At 36.2% G+C, this 21,877-nt stretch overlaps 1 protein-coding gene and 1 non-coding gene across 2 annotated transcripts; one reads left to right on the top strand and one right to left on the bottom strand.

The window, feature by feature from the left end:
• Positions 1–8,805: 8,805 nt before the first annotated feature.
• On the bottom strand, positions 8,806–20,679 carry hhipl2 (HHIP-like 2). The gene is made up of 9 exons (XM_034921448.2): positions 20,434–20,679; positions 16,281–16,933; positions 15,070–15,213; positions 14,594–14,925; positions 13,693–13,819; positions 12,581–12,726; positions 11,892–11,973; positions 11,361–11,443; positions 8,806–9,628 (listed from the first exon to the last, which is right to left on the bottom strand). The coding sequence occupies exons 1-9, from the start codon at positions 20,677–20,679 to the stop codon at positions 9,174–9,176; spliced, it is 2,268 nt and encodes a 755-aa protein (XP_034777339.2). The 3' UTR covers positions 8,806–9,173.
• On the top strand, positions 20,034–20,161 carry LOC117403466 (U6atac minor spliceosomal RNA). Its single transcript, XR_004544581.1, has one exon. It is a non-coding gene; the product is annotated as a U6atac minor spliceosomal RNA (small nuclear RNA).
• Positions 20,680–21,877: the final 1,198 nt, after the last annotated feature.

Genomic DNA, 21,877 nt, shown 5'->3' with positions numbered 1-21,877 from the left:
GAAAAGAGACAAATGGTTGTTGACCTTCATAAATCAGGCAATGGGTACAGAACAATAGATAAAAAACTAAATATACCAATTACCACTATTAGGTCAATAATGAAGAAGTTAAAAACCACTGAAACAGTGGTAAACTTGCCTGGTAGAGGACGCAAGTGTATCTTGCCCCCACGCACAGTGAGGCAGATGGTTCGGGAGGCAAAGTTAAATCCAAGGGCCACAGTTGGAGAATTACAGAACTTGGTTGCATCTTGGGATCACCAAGTCTACAATTAGACGCCACCTCCATGCCAATAGGCTATTTGGAAGGGTTGCCAGAAAAAAGCCTTTATTGAGAGCAACCAACAAATATAAGAGCCTTGAGTTTGCTAAACGGCATTGGCACTTCGATTGGAACCAGGTGCTATGGTCAGATGAGACGAAAATAGAGCTCTTTGGCCACGCACACCAGCGGTGGGTTTGGCGTCGAAAGAAGGATGCGTGTGCAGAAAAGAACCTCATACCTACTGTAAAATATGGTGGTGGATCTTTGATGTTATGGGGCTGTTTTGCTTCCACTGGTCCTGGGGCCCTTGTTAAGGTCAACGGCATCATGAACTCAGTACCAGGACATTTTAGCCAAAAACCTGGTTATCTCTGCCAGGAGGCTGAAACTTGGCCGCAAGTGGATCTTCCAGCAAGACAATGACCCCAAGCACACATCAAAATCCACAAAGAAATGGTTAACTGGCTACAAAATCAAATTTTTTCAATGACCATCTCAGTCTCTGGACTTGAACCCCATTGAAAACCTGTGGTTTCAACTGAAGAGGGCAGTCCATAAGCGCAGACCGAAGGATATTAAGGATCTGGAAAGATTCTGTATGGAGGAATGGTCTAAGATCCCTCCCAATGTGTTCTCCAATCTCATTAAACATTATAGAAAAAGACTCAGTGCCGTTATCCTTGCAAGGGGAGGGTGCACAAAGTACTGAAAACAAGGGTGCCAATAATTGGAAATAAATTTATAATTTGAGAAATATGTAATTTTGGTTGATTTCCATTGAATCATTAATAAAGTCAAATATATTCCACATGTTGGAAAATTACAATATAGCTCAGTACTGGTATTATTTATTTTAAACAGTCTTTTTTGGTCTTCTTTATCAATGGTGCCAATGATTTTGGAGGTGACTCTATATATATATATATATATATAATTTATACACTGAGCATCAAAAGAATGATCACTTACATTTCAGCATTAAAAGAAACGTATCACTTATATTTGGATAAAATTCACTAGATGTGATCGAAAAATGACAAACTCAGAGCAGGTGCAGTGACTTTTTATTGTGCTGATTAACAACTGACATCAGGACGATGCTGCAAAATGATCTGTCGATCTTGGGCTTATGCTGTAAGTACACTGTGTGTTTTGAATAATCGTTAATTGTGGGGAATGGTGTGAGTCATTCTCTATAGGAAAAAGAACACCCACACAAAACCTATTGGTGTGATTACAGAGCAAGGGTATAACTGGACAATTTGCTGTGTCTTGAAATCTGGCTTGTGTAAAAACCCATCAATTCCATGGGAAAGATTTCAACCATAGGTATGCAGACAATTGATCCCTAATATATAGAGGCCTGAACCTAAAGCTACAAATAGCTCTTTATTTCAACCTAAATCTGTTTTTCATTAGGTGTTGTTTACACCATCATTCATTTATAAAATATTATATTAGTTAAGTGAAAGACTAGCATGATTGGTAGAGTGGCAGGTTTTGACACTTAGACCAGTCAGGTATAGTTTTCATCCGGTCAACAGGTGTAACAGAAGAAAGCAGTCTTCTGTTTTCACAGAAATAATGAGCTGTGAAACATTAATTACCATACTCTGATGGCATCTATATAAGTATTTCATGAAATATCATCTGTTTCTAAAAAATATAACCTCGAGGTTAATAGGCTTTATGCAATGTGTAACATGATTGCTAAAATATGCTCATCTAACAATGGGTTCCTCCAATGACTGTTTGTTTGATTTCCAGTGTAATTAATTTGGTAAAAGTAAAAGGTACAATACTAATGCTATGTCTCCTTTTGCACCAGTCTGTAAAACTCCATCTCATCTTGTTCTAGTATCAAACTGGGGCTGCTGCTGGTCCTGTATGCAGTCTACAATCCAATCTGCAACGGGGCGTGCAAAGATCCCCTATATCTTTCACTTTGTGTAAAATTCTCATTAATGTGTTTCTTCACCTACCAATATTTCTGCAGTTTTTTTCTTCAGCACAAGGTTTAACATCCACCTAAGCATCCTTCTTACATCAAAGCAAGTAGGAGAGATTAAGTTCTAACAGCCTGCATTCCTAACTGGGGCTGACAGAGTCCCAATTTAAACCAGTGTAAACCAGCCATGTACTAGTAGGTAGACAAACGTTTCTGGTTAATGCATTCGTGATTCAGTAGTTTGTGATATGTTTGTGTATGTTTTCTTTAAGGCTTTCCTTAGCTTACAGCTTCAATTGCAACTCACCAATAGGAAAAATAGCCTGAAGTGTTCTTATACTTAAATGAAAGAGCCTTGGGGCTTTTCCTCAATATGGTAAGAAGAACCTTTCTTAATACTCTGAGGTTGTATGTTTCTTTGTATACAGGCCTAAAGGTCTACACCCTTTACTATACATATTCCATTCAGAGCTATGCCAAGGTTTATGTAGAATGCAAACCTCAAAATACAGCTTATACCACCATGACAGCACAGTCTTCAGCCTGAAACAAGCAAGAGAGACTTCTTAGACCTGCCAAAGATCAACTAAGGTCAGCCAGGGCCAGGTGATAGCAACCATCAACCACCCAAAAAGGAGATGTGTAATAATGTAGCATGAATATGAAAAAATGAAGTGACTACCTGGTATTTATGACTTCTGTAACTAATGATTTGAATGGTATGAGGAAGGTTGTTTAGTCCTAGCTCTTTGGATTCCCCAGACACACTCCAAGCCAGCTAAAGGCTAATTTAGACAAACATGACCATTTAGTAACTTCATATTGGAGCAACAGGTCCCACAAACAATCAGAATGATTTCATACACCATAACATAACAAGAGGAATGTAAAAAAGCAATTCAACGTTTGCCAGGCAAATCTTAGATCACAGAAGTACGTCACTGCTTTTGAGTTCACTCTGATGATAGCTTTCATGAACGCAGGTTAGGCAGGATCAATCGCAGTGAGGGAATGTAATGCAGGAAGCCGTAACAAGCTATTTTATTTCCATTTCTAAATGCTGACGGGGTTCTTGCTATCCCTCAGAGGCGTATCCACTATACATGCAAAGCAGGTTTCATCAGATCAAAATCCACAATCTTGGGGGAAACAGATTACTCTTTTTACAAACTAACACAGTAATTATTTTTCCCCAAGTTTTTTTTTTTTTAATCTGTTTATCCTGCTTTAGTTTTCAGCACTTCAGACCTTTTTAGTGCCAGTGGCAAGGTATCTCACCATGTCACTGTCTGTGAGTCAATGATAAGGAACCTTGTCATGTCCTTGATCTTGTTGGTTACTTGTAAGATTGTTTTTACTATTTCATTTAGAACTATAAAACACTCAATATTGCTAGAAAGTTTATTTTAGTATTTCTAGATTTTGAAACTTAAGTTTTATAGTTTCAAAAAATCAGTTACATTTATACTACATGTTAGCCATCATATTTAAAAAAAAATCTATTACAAAAGGCATAGTCAAATATGGCATCATGGGGCTTGATTTTCAAAACTCATTGGATTTTGTGTAAATGTAAATGTACATACTTTTATGAAGTACACATCTGCTTTGCATCTCAACTTTAACTTTCATTCATTCAAGTAAACATAGTTGTCATGGAAAGAAAATGAACCCCCCACACATACCAGACATCAAGCTCCCTCAAGTGGTTGTCTGTATGAATTGCAGAACCAGACAGGGGTGCCACTGTGGATTCGGCTGCTATTTGTGGCACCGATTGAACTGTTAGCAGCTGCAGAAAGGTCAAACTCACACATCAAAGGGTTTTTCTGGTAACAGACAGCAGATCAAATGATGCTTATTTGCGGATGACATTTTACTTTCCCTAGCAACACTCCCAATGTATGATTCACTGATCAAAAGTGCCTCTTAAACAGTATCTCCGGTTACAAACTATATGAAGAAAGAGCCAGGTACTACCCCCAAATCATTGTACCCTCTAATATGCAAAGCAAATCTAAACTTTGAATTAAAATATAAATTAGAGCTTCAGTGTCCCACAACCTGCTTTTGCAAAAGAAAGCTGAAATGAATCTCATAGAACATATAGAACATTGTAAAACATTGATTAGCAGCCCTTAAAGTGATAAAATATTATTCTACAATATTACTAAAATGACTACACAGTACTTTTCTTCTTTGCAAAATACTGTAGGACTGGGCAGTACAGTAGCAGTGCGTCTCCATATGGAGGCTTGGTGGTCCACTGGTTAAAGAAACGATGTCTCCAGTTCTAAACCCCGCTTAGACACTGACTCTGAGCAAGTCACTTAACCTCTTTGTGCTCCGTCCTTCAGATGAGACCTAAAACCAAGGTCATATACAAGTGACTGCAGCAGTTATTGATGCACAGTCACTTTGGATAAAAGCATCTGCTAAATTAATTAAAAATGAATTGGTCCTTCAATATTTAATAGTGGAATTAAACAAATTTCTTTACGTGTTGTGGTTTAATTGTCACCTGTATTTACACACCTCTGTAGGAAGCCAATTTGATTACACTAATCTGTGTTTTCCAGTGTCTTAGAAATCAGTACAATGGAATTGAGATGGTTGATGTTATGTGCTATTGTTTGTTTTTTCCAGCAGATGGCGCTCGTTAAACACATTGAATGCCCAAATTGGAGATTGTACATACAAAAATGATATATTATCAGGCTTTCTAAAGACATGGGTGAAAAAAATACTATCACAGATAATCAGAGGTCTCTGGTGAGATGGAATATACTAAAAAAATATATTTTTATTCTCTGGCTGTACAGGCCCTCAGAAACATTATCCTTATTACCAGTGACCAAAAAATAAATAAATAAATTAAATAAAAAAAACATGTATTATATTTCATATGTAGTTCAAATGTAATGCCTCCAGAAACTGAACTGGTTTCTGCAACTGCCAACCAGACTAGCTTTCTATAAATACAATTTTATGGTGGCCATAATATAAAGACTCAACTGCAATAATAATAATAATAATAATAATAATAATAATAATAATAATAATAATAATAATAATAATAATAATTTCTACATAGGAGAATGTGGTGTCTTATCAATAATTAACAATATACACTTATTTTGGTTCCAGATTTTTGGTTTTCATATTTTATATCAGTTCTGGACAGCAAGGATTTTACAGCCTGCATGGGTAACTAAATTACATGTGAAAGGCCAGCAGTCTCAGGGTAAATTGGATGTAATTGATACAGTGATTCCAAAAAGTCTTCATAACCTACGAATGCTGACCATAACCAAAGCTGACCGTTTATTTCCTTTTGTTTATAGTAAAAAGGGACTGTCTACTATCTAGTTTTTGCCACAATATTTTTTTTCCATCTTGGGAACGTTTTAATGTCCATATCATACCCAGAAAGTGTTACTACCAAGAAATCTGTGTGATTCCTACTGTAAATGTGATTCCTACTGTAAAATATTTATAATTGCTACTGTAAAACCTGTGATTCCTACTGTAAAATATTTATAATTGCTACTGTAAAATCTGTGATCCCTACTGTAAAATCTGTGATTCCTACTGTAAAATCTGGCGGCAGCAGTATTATGGTATGCATCTAGTGGCCTTGGTCAATTACATTTCATTGATGGCATCATGGACAGTGATTATTGTAAAATACTGGTAAAAAGTGGTGAAGCTGATTGGTCACAAGTGTGTGCTCTGAGATCTTAGTATACATTTAAGTAAACTAGTACATTCCTACTAAAGAAGCTGATAAAGGTCCTACAATGGTCATGTAGACGTTGTCAGGAAAGCTAAAGGAGGCCCAACCAGGTACTAATGCGACATGAAATGTTGATGATTGTCTGGGAGGTGGACACTTTTTGGGTATCAAAACGAACAAGAAAATGTTTAGGACAGAAGAAAAACATTTTTTGGTACATTGATAGATATTAAAGGGCAGCAGTGTGGAGTAGTGGTTAGGGCTCTGGACTCTTGACCGGAGGGTCGTGGGTTCAATCCCAGGCGGTGGGACACAAGGTACTTTACCTAGATTACTCCAGTAAAAACCCAACTGTATAAATGGGAAATTGTATGTAAAAATAATGTGATATCTTGTAACAATTGTAAGTCGCCCTGGATAAGGACGTCTGCTGAAAAAATATAAATAATAATAAATAAGACAAAAATGCTTAACACTGAAATTGTTTTGTTCAATTACATGTTTCTGAATTTGAACGAGAAAAGGAAATAAACATATGAAGGCTTTTTGGAGCCACTGTATGTGCAGCACCCGTATCTTCAAAAGCGGTCCACAGATTCTCAAGTGATTAAAGTGTATATTCGACTACATTACCAGACAAGTAATCAATAGTTACATTCAATTTCACATTGTGTCAGTTTGTAGTATTGTGTGTCAAAACCTTGATAAAAAAATGGCCCATTAAGTTTCTATAGTTTCACAAAAAGCATGAAATTCTTACAGAAAAGCAAAGAAACAAAAAGTGCAACAAATCTGTCAGCACATTCAGGAATATTAAGTTGTATTCTGCGGTGAAAACAGTTTATCACATTTACTATCGCAAGGAGCTGGCAGAAGGTTGTGAAATGTCTCACAAAGTAGTAATGTGGTTGCTCAGCAATGATTGTGTCAAATTCCAGCCCAATACAGTATATACATTATTTCATTTTGGCAGCTTTTGTCTTTGAATTTTTTTCACTTGTATCACTGGATTATTTTCTCACAGTAGTGACAATAAGCTGCAGCTGCTGGCAAGATTACCCCTTTGAAACACAAGCCAATGACTACTACATCTACTTCATAAAAGAGCTATCTAGAACTTTCTCAGGTGGAAAAAAGTAATTTTCCATTTCTGAGAGTGAAAATCGAAGAGCTATTTTGATTATCCTATTATGAAACTTTTACTTTTAATATAGAGGTTTAAAATACCATAGTGAACAGTTGTCCTCATATATGAGAACATACTATTTAAAGATAATATGGTGATTAATAATATAAAAAGTGATTTGATAGAGTATTTGACTGGCACGTAGCTCTTGAATGTCTGAGGTATTGTGTGCTTAGCCCTGTTACATTTGAAAATAAATCAATGCTACTTCCAGAAATCTTGTTTTCTATTAGCTTTATGCCACAAATGATGAGAAATGACCAAATAATGTCCTCAGACGTGTCAAATTGTAATAGACCACTTACCATGGATATATATGGATATATGTTTGCATGCAGTATATTTTAAGAGTTCACAAGAGAGCGACATGAGGGAAGAGCATTTCTCCCATTGGTGTATATATAGGGGGAAAAGTACACAATTTTACCCAACACAATAATTCTAAACAGTTGCTTCAAAGGGTTGATACAGAACTTTAGTTTTAGAATTTGAAAGTAAAATGGGATAATATAGTATTGGCACTACAATATTCAGTCCCAGTCATAAAAACAAACACATTGATGGTTTACTGATATCTAGTTCAAGTTACAAGCACATATAAAGTGCTGGTGAGTGAAACATTGGATTACAACATTGGGAGTTATTAAAACCCTGATCTCTCCCAGATAAAATAATTAACACCCACAAAGCCAACAAAACCAACCTCAATTTAACATGTTCTCCACTGAATATCTCTTGTGTCTGAACTGTCTCATTCTACAGTACATTGAAGGTAAACTAACTCATGCCCAGTTACTGTACCTATAATCTGGATCAGTGGACTCATCCACAGACAACTGTGTAATGCAATATTATGAGTTAAAACAACAAGACACCAAGGGGAATCTCTTTGGGATTAATTCTAATCATACTTAGTTGATGCAATCCTAGTAGATTCCTTGATACTGTAAACTGCTCTGAAAGAATACAGCTTTGGGTATGTGAGGTATAGGCTGTTTGAATCATCCCCTAATGCTAACATTTTGTTTAATGCATCCATCTGTGGATTTTGTTAGTATATTTTTGGTGATCTTTCTATTCCGATCCATATTAAATATGTTCAGGCAATCTTTTCATACAGGTTTGACTCCTATATTTGGCAAGCCTCCTGTTCTTGTACTATAGTAATTGGCATGAGATTAAGCTTGTACTTTATGTAATAGTTTGAATCTTTGTGTCCTTTAAATAATTCATAATTCCCATTGTTACCAGCTCTTCCCGGGTTCTTGCCAAAACAGTTGTTGTAATGTTTTATTTTCACAGAAATGGTGTGTGTTTTGTGTACTTTAAAACATTGGTAACACTCCAATTTATTCACTCAATAATTACATATAACTGCTTAATCTCCACAATCTTTCTTTTTTCTTGTAATTTCAGATGAATATAGGAATAACACTAACACTGTAAAACTAAATTTGGTTTCCATTTCCATCAAACTACTTTCCCTGTGTAATTTCTAATCTCAGAGGGACAATACGGGGAGATTTTCCCTTATAAAAAAATACCAAACAAGCATGAAAATATGGTAATGCACTGGTAAGCATTTTAAAGCCCAAAGAGTTATGGTTAATCGTATTAAAAAAATAAATAAAAAAAAAACATGCCAAATCAAGGCAAACTATGGTAAATGCTCAGTATAACCATGGGGAAACTACAGAAATATTGTACAACTTTACTGTGGTAAACTTTTACAAGGGTTTCTCATGTACAGTATGACCCTTCTTTCAACATACTGTATGTGTTTCAGGAAAAACAGGATATGTACCCCCCTGAGTTACTTACAATATAAGAAATACAGTGGCTTGGTGAAAACAAAGAAAATACTTTTAACACAACTTTTCACATGTGTACTTGTCATAAATGTGGATGTTTTTAATACCACTGTTTCAATAAAATAACACTTTGACATTGAAACAGCAGATAGCATCAAAATCCTTGACTGTTTTGTTGAGTTGAATTGTAAACCTTACACTTTGCTGCCTACTGTCCTACTGTCAAACTATTTGACAGTTTTGGAGCCCTTTTGCTTCCTAGAAGAACCTTTAGGTCTGATTGTTGTTCTCTGTGGAGGGATATAGTGGAAACCTGGAGTGACTAGAGGCAACGTACTGAACTTCACTGGCTTTTGCACCTGCTTGGGTTTATGTTTGCTCTTTGGCTTATTCACACGTGGTACAGATGTTTTTTTCTTGTTTTTTTTCTCTACTTTTGATAAAAAGTCTTTTCTTGTTGCTTTTGGAGGTTTGGGATTTGTTTTTGGATGAATTCTGGGTGCGGTTGTTTTAAGAGCTGGCTTTGTGGTATAGATTTTCCTTGTAGGTACCATTGTTGCCAAGGTTGTAGGTCTGACTGTCGTAGGCCTGAAAGTAGTTGTAGCAAGTGGCTTTGTGGTAAATTTGATCTTTTTTGGTGGTACCCTAGTGGGTGGATTGTTGTTCATGTCCAAAACTGTCACTGTCAGAAAAGAAAGAAGGAGATTTTTTTAGCGTACAGTACATTAGCATCAAGTACTAGAAAACAATTTGACAGAAAATTTGATGTAAATGGTGTCATGGCATAAATGGCTATTTTACTGTGGCTTTTGGGAACCAAAATGGAACGTTCTTTTTCTAAATCAAATCCTGTGTTAAGAAATGCTATCGCACATTATCAAAACTAGTTCACAAGGCAGGAGCCAGGCCTGCATAAAGGGAATACTAGAATAAAGAGACTAAGTAACTTCAGCAACACAATATGGGTTTCCTCTTGCCTACTCAGAGAACCACCCTCGCTGAGGTGAGGCCGAACCGATCGACCTCCAAGGCCGGGAAGCGAGGTAACTTCCCCCAAGGGGAAACTAAGGAAGGATAGAGGATGAACTGAGGTCTTCCCTGACATCTAATAGAGAGAGATCAGACTCGGCTAACACCGAGGCTGCATGGAGAGCCTCGTGATCTATGCAGGGAGAACAAAAGCGCTGGAAAAGAAAATAAAGAAATAAACACATTTAGAGGGCCAGCTGTAAGAGCCACCTTTGAAAAGCTGAGTCAATGACTAGCTCGAAAGTTTGGAGCAAGCTTTGCTCTCCGAAGGGGAAGACTGGCACGGGTGCAAATGAATAGATTTAAGCAAGAGAATGGAAAACGAAATGTAGTTAGAAATGTTTTGACCGGGGGTCCCCTCTGACTTGTGGGAACCTTCCTCACGGAGGGTGATACGACGTTGTCAGCCTCTAAGGTTGGGAAGTGAGCTTCACTTGCCCCCAGAGGGGACCGTTGCAGAGGTGACACAGAAAAGTGGAGGAGGAAGGGAGGATGGAGGAAACTGAAAAGCAAGGTGATAATTAGGAAGCTAGCTACAGTTTAAATAGGATGACTGACAGGTATTTTAGTGGGATGACACAAGGGAGGAGCTCCACCCCCCGCAAAATACACCAATGTTCTACTAACACAAGGTCCACTTAAAACTCAGGTAAAAGCACGGCAGGTTTGGATTGAGAATTGTAAATTCTTTTACCAGACAAATTTGTTATGCAGATGGTCACATTGGCTGAAGTAGGGGTAGTGATAGGAGGCTGTGTGGTCCAGTGGTTAAAGAAAAGGGCTTGTAACCAGGAGGTCCCCGGTTCAAATCCCACCTCAACCACTGACTCATTGTGTGACCCTCAGCAAGTCACTTAACCTCCTTGTGCTCCGTCTTTCGGGTGAGACGTAGTTGTAAGTGACTCTGCAGCTGATGCATAGTTCACACACCCTAGTCTTTGTAAGTCGCCTTGGATAAAGGCGTCTGCTAAATAAACAAATAATAATAGTGAGATATAACATATCATTAAAAATAAACTTAGAATTGGAATTAGTAGCATTGGCACTTAACCACAGCACATTAAGAAATCTTTTTTTGGTTATAGCGGAAGAATGTGGCCGTGTGATGACCACAATACCAAAGGTGCTACTGCACCTATTAAGCAGGGTAGTACATTTCAGATATTTAAAAAAATGTTCATGGCAAAAAAACTAAAAAACAAAACAAAACTGAGGAATACTATTATGGGTTCTATTTTTGGTTGTGATATAAAGCTGTGTATTTTGGAAAGCAACAAATAAATAATAAATACAGTGTGGTAGATATCCTAGCAGGAAGAGAGGTTGGACATCAAAGCGTTAGACAAGAGCCAAAAACAACTTGGAGAAATGATGCAGTGACTTACGTGCTTGGGGCACAAACGGTCTTCGTTTTCCTTTCACTTTCACAGGAAGAGGTTTCTGTTTACATTTTCCCGGTGGCGCTCTCCTATTAAAAACCAAAAAGGTATAGCTAGAAGTAGCACAAGTATAGCTTTTATGTTCCTCAAAGTCAGAAATAGCCCCATAGAGCCAGTTGTTTATAAGAACCTACCGCAAACCAGTGTGGAAGGAATCTGGAACACCGAGCAAACCAGGAATACTCATTGACATCTACTATAAAAACTGTCTGTATTTTTTTAAACTAACTACACATTGCAATATTTGTATCCCAATTAACCCACATTCAGTTTGGGAATCCTTGTGAACAGAATAGCAGCTTTTAGTAATTGTGTGTCCCATTAAACCATGTGAATGCATGACTTACTACAGTGTGTGTCCCCCAGCCTACCTTTGGCTCATCGTCAGCTTTACATCTCCTAGGCCTTGTACTCATCAGATTTCAGTGCAGTATATTTAGCACATCAGGTTTTAAAGTGAAAATATAAAATACAAACCTGGAAGGATCAATAAACTTGTAAATTGTTCCATATGGGGAATAGGCAGTTGGATGTGAAGTCGACATGAAGTACAGCTCCCCTAATAAGTTCAAACACAAATAGCTCATTTATATTGGCTTAATATCAAAGTAATGTCTTTAGGGTAAATTTAAGAAACACATCACGGCTGCAGTGTAACTAACCACTCAATTTTAAAATGATACATTTAAAGTAAATATACATGGAAGATTCAAGCTGTAAACATCTCCCCAAGAAAAAAATAACATTAATTAATACAGTCTTTTTTAATTTTGTTTCAGTTTACATTTAGATAGTAGCCAGCAATAGGGTACAGGAACAAGTCATGAGCAAGGTGCCAACTGGAATAATGTGTTTTTTTTTGTTTGTTTTTTAAGGTGCGTTAATCACAATGTATATATTTTTTTCTTAAAAGGTTTTACTCTATTAAACTTAGATTTTGAGTCTTTTTATCATTCATGTTTACTATAAACTCAAAATGAAGTGTATTTTCGTGTATGTAATCCAGCATCGCTTGGGCCAGATTAGACAGTGCTGGATTTCACAGTTATTGCAAAAAAAATCTAATACTGTACCTAAAAAAAAAGGTAAAACGACAAAATTGCCCTTTACTGCAGAATCCATTGCCTATTATTCTAATACATAAATACTGTAAAGTGGTTTGTCACCTGCTTCATCTTCCGCAAAGGAGATAATAAATTTGTGGTAATGATTGATCAGTCTGGGAAAAGAGCAAGTCTGCATTTGACCCATGCAGATCTTTTTCTCCTTCCAAGTTCCAGTCTTCCTATCTTCCTGCAATGCCATAAGTCGACTGGATGAAAAATAAGATCTCATATTTTAGGATTTATTTGTTAGTTGAAGATAACACCTGTAGAGGTTACTGTCATCAGCATAGCTATCGTTTTAATCCTTTTATGTGTACAATCAAGACTTTAACCATCTATTGTAATAAAGCAAGTACAAGATGGAAATTGAAACTCCCTATATATAATAACTAACAGCATGTCAACAATTAACAATAATAGTATAGTATGTATAATATTATAATACTGTTATGTGTATTATTCTGTCATCTTTAAAAGAGTAACTTCAATTTCCTTTGTGTACTTTTCTCTTACTGTTTGCAATCATTCTGAGTGGTGAGCCAAGAGCTATTTTTAAAAAATGTTTACTCCAGTCTTTTATTTAACTCCTATTTTTTTGGATGGAGAAAAACACCTGTTAATATGACAAAGCTAGAACCACACAACTAGGCAATACAATACATTCTCCCAAGCACACTTAAGTTGTTTGTTTCTCATGTGGTAAAGTTCGTATGATTTTTATTTTCTCTGTTAAAACATAGAAATCAATTAAAGACTGGAGTAAATGCTTTGAAAATGTGGCCCAAAATGTCTATATTAGTGAGCTCCAGCACCCTGTAGCACACAGCAGTTTATTGTCAGCAAAACAAAATGAAACTTGATCCCTTTGCAAATCACTAGTCACTCTTAGTTTTATAGACACTTTGTCTAATCTAGTCAATGTTACAAATAATATATGGCAGGTAACTACAACTCAAGAACAGCCGCTAAACTCAGGTAAAAGCACCTTAGAGTCTCACTGAATGACTGTAGACATCACAAAAAGGTAAGAGAACGGTAAAAAACAAAGAACATGTTATTTTAGCTGCTTAGTGTTTAATGATTTATTTTCGTACCTTTCTATTACCCTTAATGTGTGCGTTTATGATGTTGTATATTCCTGAATGCAAAACAAATGAATCCCATCAACTTACCCAGACATGAAATCACCAAAAATGTACAAGCCGTTTAGATTTGGTGACTCACATCCTCGGTACACGTACCCTCCAGTAACAGATTTGCCAATCCTGTGACTATAGGCAAAAATAGGAAGGATGTCATCTGTCAATTAAAAAAGAGTAATACATTTACTGTACAAAAAACAAACGTTTTTTTTCCCAGATGTTTTGGGTAGGTTTTAGGTAGGCAGTTTGACCATACATGTGAAAATGTGTGTGTTTGGGTGGGAATAGAAAATCAATGTTGCCTAAAACCCTTGTGGGCAACTAATATTTGTATTTGAATATTGAAAATAAAATTGTGATTCCTGAGTTATACCTACCTGACCATCAGCAGCCCTGTCACAGCTTTTAAAAATCTAAAAATAAAACACTTTCAAGATATATTTTACTGTATTCACAATTTAAACTGCATATACGTGAACAATATATATGTACTTTACCATATTTTCTTATTCTTTTGTGCACCAACACTTGCTTATGCTTTAACCATATTAAACTAAAGCAACATCAGGAAATGGATCTGAGATACAAAGGTATATTATCTGACATTTATTGGGATATATACACAGTATTATATATTTAACACTTGTTTTCATTCACAGGGTTGTCACACAAACTGGACCTGAAGAGACTGTTCAATGTTTTTCTCAGCAACTTTACAGTTAATCCATTGATTCCAAATGTCATAGACATACTGCAGGGTACTCTTGGTAATGCGACCAGTTTCTCTATAGAAAGTGGTTTCGAATTGCTCAATGGTTTATTACTTTGCATGACTTCAGAATAACCCTGCAAAAAAAAAGAAAATTATCTGCAAGCCAAATATGGTTACTCAAAATCCTTCAAATAGATAGATTTAAAATAAGAGGCTTACCCAAAGATGAGTTGTGACACAGGTTAGCATCATAGCATTCAAATCCCTCTTTTGCTCGCCAGCCATAGTTGCCTCCTTTCACTATGAAGTCAACCTCTTCATATTTGTTCTGACCCACATCACCACAGAATATCCTGCCTCTTCCATTGTGAGTGACAGGGTCCCCGCGATCCACTGAACAGCGCCACATGTTCCTCACTCCATAGGCATATACTTCAGGACGGGCGTTTTTGTCGGACCTGAAGGGGTTGTCTAAAGGAATTCTATATGGTTTTCCATCCGAGTCAGACCCATCTACATCAATTCGTAACACTTTGCCTAGTAGTGCACTCCTAAACAGAAAAGTGAAAATGAAATTTAGGAATCTATAAGTGTTAATGGTTATTTCTTATACAAACAGCAAAACAATAATGTGAAAATATTGGGAGTTAGTATTCCAGCAACACTTTCACATATGAGTTATAAAGTTAACTTACTTGTTTTGAGCATTCCCAAATTTCCCAAAGGGGTCCCCAGCTTTTCCACCATCTCCAGTAAAGACGTACATGTAGCCATCAAAACCAAACAGGAGTTGTCCACCGTTGTGATTCGAAGCAGGTTCCTCAATCTCAAAAATTAACCTGTCAATTTAATAGCACTTTTATACCAGAATGCATAAAAAAATATATATTTTGTATTCATGAAATACAAAATGACAGATTTATCAAAGTCTATTGCAGATGCAACAGGTTGTGTAACATTAAGTTGGTCCACTTTTGGAACAATCTTTTGACGATTTAAAATGTATTAAACTACAATTTTCTGTTGTTTGTATGTTTTTATTGCTGTGGTTTATTTATTACTTTTGCCGTCATCATTTCAAAGATGCATGATACAAAAAACATGTCTGTTTACATTGGTGTCTGTATAATTTAAGCTAGACCTAAACCTGAAAATGTGTTTCGTATAGCATCCATTAAGGTGAATGTTTATATAAAAAAGAATGGAACAAACAAATGTGACTTTGTGCTTGTTAATATGCATATGTTTGCTGAGTGCAACATTAAATTATTGTATAGTACCAATAATGAACATGCAATAATAAGGGATTAATAAGAATAGAACCCATAAATGAATGCTGTCTTTACTATTCACTTTATCTACTGTGCTGTAGAACTAGGAAAGTTCTGTGTCCAGTGTGAGCCAGCAGGGATGCAGCTCATTCTAAGACATAATGCTCCCTCTGCTGGTTCAATTTTGCTATTTCAGTTTTCATGATTATTATTATTATTTATTTCTTAGCAGACACCCTTATCCAGGGCGACTTACAATTGTTACAAGATATCACATTATTTTTACATACAATTACATTATTTTTTACATACAATTTCCCATTTATACAGTTGGATTTTTACAGGAGCAATCTAGGTAAAGTACCTTGCTCAAGGGAACAGCAGCAGTGTCCCCCCGCCTAGAATTGAACCCACGACCCTCCGGTCAAGAGTCCAGAGCCCTAACCACTACTCCACACTGCTGCCCTACTCCACAATGATGTACCCTTTATTTGACAAGAACCAATTGGAATAGTGTATTATACAATTTTATGAATCTACCATTGAACGAAATGAAGACATCAAATTTGTACTATTGCTTTGAAATAATAAATAGTCATTATTAAACCTTTAATTAAACACTTACAAATGTTTACCTTTCAGAATTAGGATCAGCTTTGTTCATATCCAACGACGATACCTTGAACTCGGCGATTCTGATCTTTTCTACTTGGTTCTTGACTAAGACAGAATAATAGACATAGAATCTGCCATTGTTTTTGTATTTCGGATGAAAAGCGAGTCCCAAAAGCCCTCTTTCATCTCCTGCCCAGGGGGTGGTAAGTACTGCTGCACTGAGGTCCAAGAAAGGCTCTTCCAATCGACTGCCATCTGGCAAGTAAATCCAAATGAAGCCTAGCTGCTCTGCCACAAACATGCGATGGGTGTTGTCATTAGCGTGCAGCATCAACACAGGGTTCCGGAGACCATTAGCCACTTCGATCAGGCAAAGCTGAAAGCAGCCTTTGGAATCCTGCACAACAGAACCCAGGTTGCTATTGAGATCTGTGTTTTGTATTACATTGGGGAAGCAGTAGTCTTGGTCTGGCAGGTTCATTAGATTACAGAACTTATATCGGTCCTTCTCACAGGACTCCCGAAGGTTTTTGTCGTCAGTTAGGAGTGTGATGACTGACTGGCATTTAATGTGAAATTCTGAGCAGTAGTTGAAGCACAATCCTGGGAGGTTTCTCACGGGAGTGTATGGGTCCTCCGCATCAAATAGATGAGCAGCATAGGGGGAGCACTCCTGCAGAACACATGAGCCTGTTAATGGACTAGATCATGATTTGCCTAGTTCTGGTTAATACTTGCTGCTTGTGAGAGGAGGTGCTGGATACTGGGAATACAAGCTTCTCCAGAGAGCATATCTCAAGCTTGCCACAGAAGGGGTGAGGGAGCACTTCAGTCTTTATTCCCATCTAATTTTGTTGTCATACCTACTACACTGAAACATGCTATCCAACAATATTAATTCCTCTTTGTGGGTGCTCAATAAAGCAGGCCAAATTTGTTATATAGTGTAGGTAATGAACAACATGTGTAAAGTTGTACATTTACAGGATGTTTTGTTTTCCTGTTGTGCTGCTGGATTTAACATTGACTCAGTGTAGTGACTTTGTAGCATGCAACAACTTTTAGATGGCAGATACATTTTCTTACATTGTAGTCTACTAATAGCGATTCAATAAATCAGATACCACAGATCCATTCACAATTGTACACCAAAATACTGTTTCAACTCTTTTCCTGCTTTCCTGTATGTACTTACTACATGCAATTTTGGTTTTGGCCTTCCGTTTTTATAATTTATTTTTTTGTTGCAAAGCCTCTTGCACTAAATGGATTAGTCAAGAAACTTTTCACTGAGTTTTCCATTTAGATTTTGACGACAAGAGTTCACGCACCAGTCAGTGTTCAGTCAAGGAGGATTCAATTATACAGTTGCATGCCTTGCCTATGTTTTCCAATGCATTGCCTATGAAGTGAGGTGCACGCTGCGTCGCGTTACCTAATCCTGGTCCTGGGGGACCCCTGTGCCTGCTGATTTTCATTCCAACTGAGTTCTCATTTACTTAATCAAACCCTTAATTGTACTAATAATGTGCTTAATTAGACCTTTTTAAATTGTTTTCAGCTCTTAAACAGTTGCAGAGTTCAAGTTACTTATAAAATGTTAAAGCTAACTTGAAATATGCAACTGTTACAGTTGAAAACAATAAAAAAAGTCTAATTAAACAAATGATCAGTTCAATTAAGGATCTAGTTAAGTAATTGAAAACGCAGTTGGAATGAAAACCAGAAGACACAGGGGTCCCCGAGGACCGGGGTTGAAAACCACTGACAGACTGATAAGCTTGTTGTCCGTTTTTTATTTTTTATATAAAGTCTATTTTTCAGTTGCCTAAACTAAACTAAAAACAGATGGCTTCTTCTGTTTCCCAATTAAACCTAATTCCTTTAGAACTCACCATGTTTTAATAAAAAAAAAAAAAAGAGAAAAAAACAGAAGCAGTCTGGGAAGATTTTTTGGTCACATGTTTTCTGCTTATGAGAATATACTCATTTCCATTAAATGTATGCATATTAATGCGTCTTAATCCACATGAACTAGTGAATCAAATTTTTCAAAATACTAGAGTATTTTTTGCAATTCAGTATAATAGCTACATTTATGTGAACAAACCTGTTTTCATTGGGCAAATCGCATGTTTTTCCTTTAAACGTTTCCTGTTAGTGAATTAACAGCTCCATTGGAAACATATGAGCACTTAAAAGTGCCATGTGCTGTTCAGGTCAAGATTACAGCTTGTAAAGTTTAAAGGAGGTGCCATTTCCCTCACCTTTCATGGGGGAAAATAATATATTGATTTAATTGACCCAATAAAATCAGACTGAAAACAACATGGTTTCATAAGATGCTGAAAGTATAGTGCAAGTGTTAAATAAACATTGGATACTAAATCCCTGTCTCTGGAATATGCATTCCCTGAATGGGGATCATAATGCTCCACGTTAGGGTTATATCATAAATGAATTGTTTTCCAAAAAAAATGACAGCTAAACAGTTCATGGGCTTCTGATTACCATGTCTGAACATATCCACCAAGCACATATACAGTACAGCACATGTCATAAATGTGTATCACTCTTATATAACTATGCTCGTTTTGTAGAGAAGGTGGAAGCAGCTAAACATCTCTACCCCAAATCCCAACACACCGTCAGCAACACAGGCAGGGTTATCAAGTAATCTGTCAGAGGTAAAGGTCTAAATAATTGTGTAAATAAACAATTGATTGGAACAGAATGTTGTATATGTGTTATGGTAAAAGTCTGAATCTGGTCATTTACCGTTTTGCTTGGTAAATGTCGACATTTACCAGTAAATCTTAAGATGTGCAAATATGTGTGCATTCACCGTAACTATATGATTAATCTATTAACTATTTTTGAAAGACTACTAAAAAAATGTTTAGAACAAAAACCTAATTTATTTTTATTTCAGCAGTACATTTGCACCTCAAGATGCTTAAAAATAAAAACACTTAAAAAAAAAGATTACTTCACACATGTTCCACAATCACAACCGCAAGTCTCTTTAACCCTTTAAGGTACATGGAACACGTGTCTCACAAATAAAAGCCATGCTAACTTTCTTATTTTTGAAATGAAGTGCACCACACATGGTTTAACATTTAGTAAAAGTTTGAATCTGGTCATCCACATGATCAGTTTCCTCATGATACTTGAGTCACTCTCAAATGTATTTTAAAATGAGCCCATTTGAACAACCGCTCAACTCCGTGTGTACCTTAAGGGGTTAACAGCTTTCTTGGAGGCTGTTAATTGTAATATTTCCAGGTGCTCTTGGCACAGTGAATTGAGAGGTTTTAGTAAAACCACACGGAGCTGATTCATTAATGTTCTGGGAAATTAAAAATAGGTCTTAGGAACTTAGTTTCAAGAGTCAATAATAGCCTATATACTTACTTATAAAATAAACGTTTACGAATAGTTTTACGATTACCGCGGACCCCGATTAGCACTAGTTTAGCACTACATTACCTAAAATAACATTAGGCCAAAATTAGTGAGAACTGGTGTTCATGCCAGCCATATGAAAGGTTATATTATTGGTCAAAAACACATGGTATATTTAAAAACACGTTATGTAATGTGTATGTGTAACAGTATACCACAATTGTAATCAATTAATTAACAGAAAATACATAAATGGAGATAACTAAAATATATCCAATTAATTCATTGTGCATAATTTTGAAGGAATTCGTTTGTAGATGTTTTCTGACTAGATTTATATTGAAATGTATGTAAAATACTAATACTACTACTATGAAAGGAGAGAAGGTTAGCACTCCCCTTGACAAGGATGGAAGAGGTCCTAGTGGCCTTCAACACACATACGGTTAAGACTTTGCCACTTACTTCGTGGCATCTCTAACTACTAAGACTACTACGACTACTACTACTACTGATAATAATAATAATAATAATAATAATAATAATAATAATAATAATAATAATAATAATAATAATGTTTAAACATAAACTTATTATTATTATTATTATTATTATTATTATTATTATTATTATTATTATTTTTTTATTTTTTATTTTTTTTAAGACTAACGTCACAGGAAACGTATTTAACGAAGAACAAAACTGCGTGGTTCAAATCCAAAACGCAAAAAGGCACCGAACATGTTCAATCCAAGATTACTGTACCTGACAGAGAAGGTCTTTAACGAACCCACCACACAGTTCGTGCCCCTGGATATCAAAAAAGTCCATGATGTCCCAGTATCGTTCAGCAATGTCATTGTCTTTGTTCTGATCACAGCACCCAAACTTATCATACTGAGTGCAGAACTCCAAATGATGAGGTGGTTTGAATGGAGGTCGGTAGTCTAAACATTGGGGATGCCCAGATGATTCGTCCACCATCAAAAACGACAAAAAAATCAAAAGCATACACTGAGATGATTGGGAGTAGTGCAGCTTTCCAATCGGTTTGAGTAGCCTGGCCCAGGGTGATTGAGATTCCTTGCGGTAGAAGATTGCATTCTTCTTTGGGTGACCTAGAGGATCTTGTGCACTCATCATCTCGACTTTATAACTCAGTCAGAACGCAGTGTTTGCTCTAGTTCTCAATGAAGTGTTTGTGGGCTGGGTAACACCACACGCTTTCAGTATTTCACACGTCACTCAAAGAGCGCACTTTTGAATCTGCTTATTGTATTTGAACAGGTTGTAGTGCCAGACCACTCTGTGTGGGCATTTGTAACATACTCTCAATGTAAATATACTGTATCACTGATTTTTTTTTTTTTTTTTTTTTTCTCCAGGTCAAGTAATCTAAATACGTAAATATTTAATAATTCATATGAGTAGACTACCGTGCTTTGAATGATGGTTATTACACAAATAACTTTTAACTGTCAAATTGCCACATAGAAACCACATTTAGTGAACTAAAAATGGATGCCATTTTCAATTTTCAAAGGTTAAAAATTGGGGGAAAATAATGAAAAAGGAAAGACTAATGTAAAACAGTAATAATAATAATAATAATAATAATAATAATAATAATAATAATAATAATAAAATATCATTCTACGTCTGTAATGAAAAAGGTAATGCAAACGGAAAGCCAATCATTTTCCATTTGGTACAGTAACAAAATAGTAACTTGTTAATTTAGGACAGGGCTTAGTGTAGTACACCTTTTGTGCAAACCGAAAAAAATATATTATTATTATTATTATTATTATTATTATTATTATTATTATAATAAGCAATATGAAAGTATTAACACACTCCAGGGTTTTCAGATATGGTGCAATATCCGGACGCCTATAGGGTGTTGTATGGTATGAAGCAAAGGCCTGCAGATTTCGGGCTATATTTGAACACCCTGGAGTGTGTCTTTGCACTTTTAAAATGGCACCCTCCACCTTACTCCACCCCATCCAAAGTGAATTGGTTGTCAAGGGAATTGGGCACAATGGTTCTGAAAACATATAGGCAGTTTTCATCTTATCTTATTCATACTTAAAGAACAAAACATCGTAAATGAAGGAGAATTTGCATGCAGGTGCACTGTAAAAAAAAATGCCACTGTTGCCAAGCTGCCACGCCTTTTACTGTCAAATTAGGTTCAGAACCATAC

Source organism: Acipenser ruthenus, chromosome 5, assembly GCF_902713425.1.
Source record: "Acipenser ruthenus chromosome 5, fAciRut3.2 maternal haplotype, whole genome shotgun sequence".
Lineage (NCBI taxonomy): Eukaryota > Metazoa > Chordata > Actinopteri > Acipenseriformes > Acipenseridae > Acipenser > Acipenser ruthenus.
Note: the sequence above shows the minus strand (reverse complement) of the source record. Positions and strands in the feature narration are given on the sequence as shown.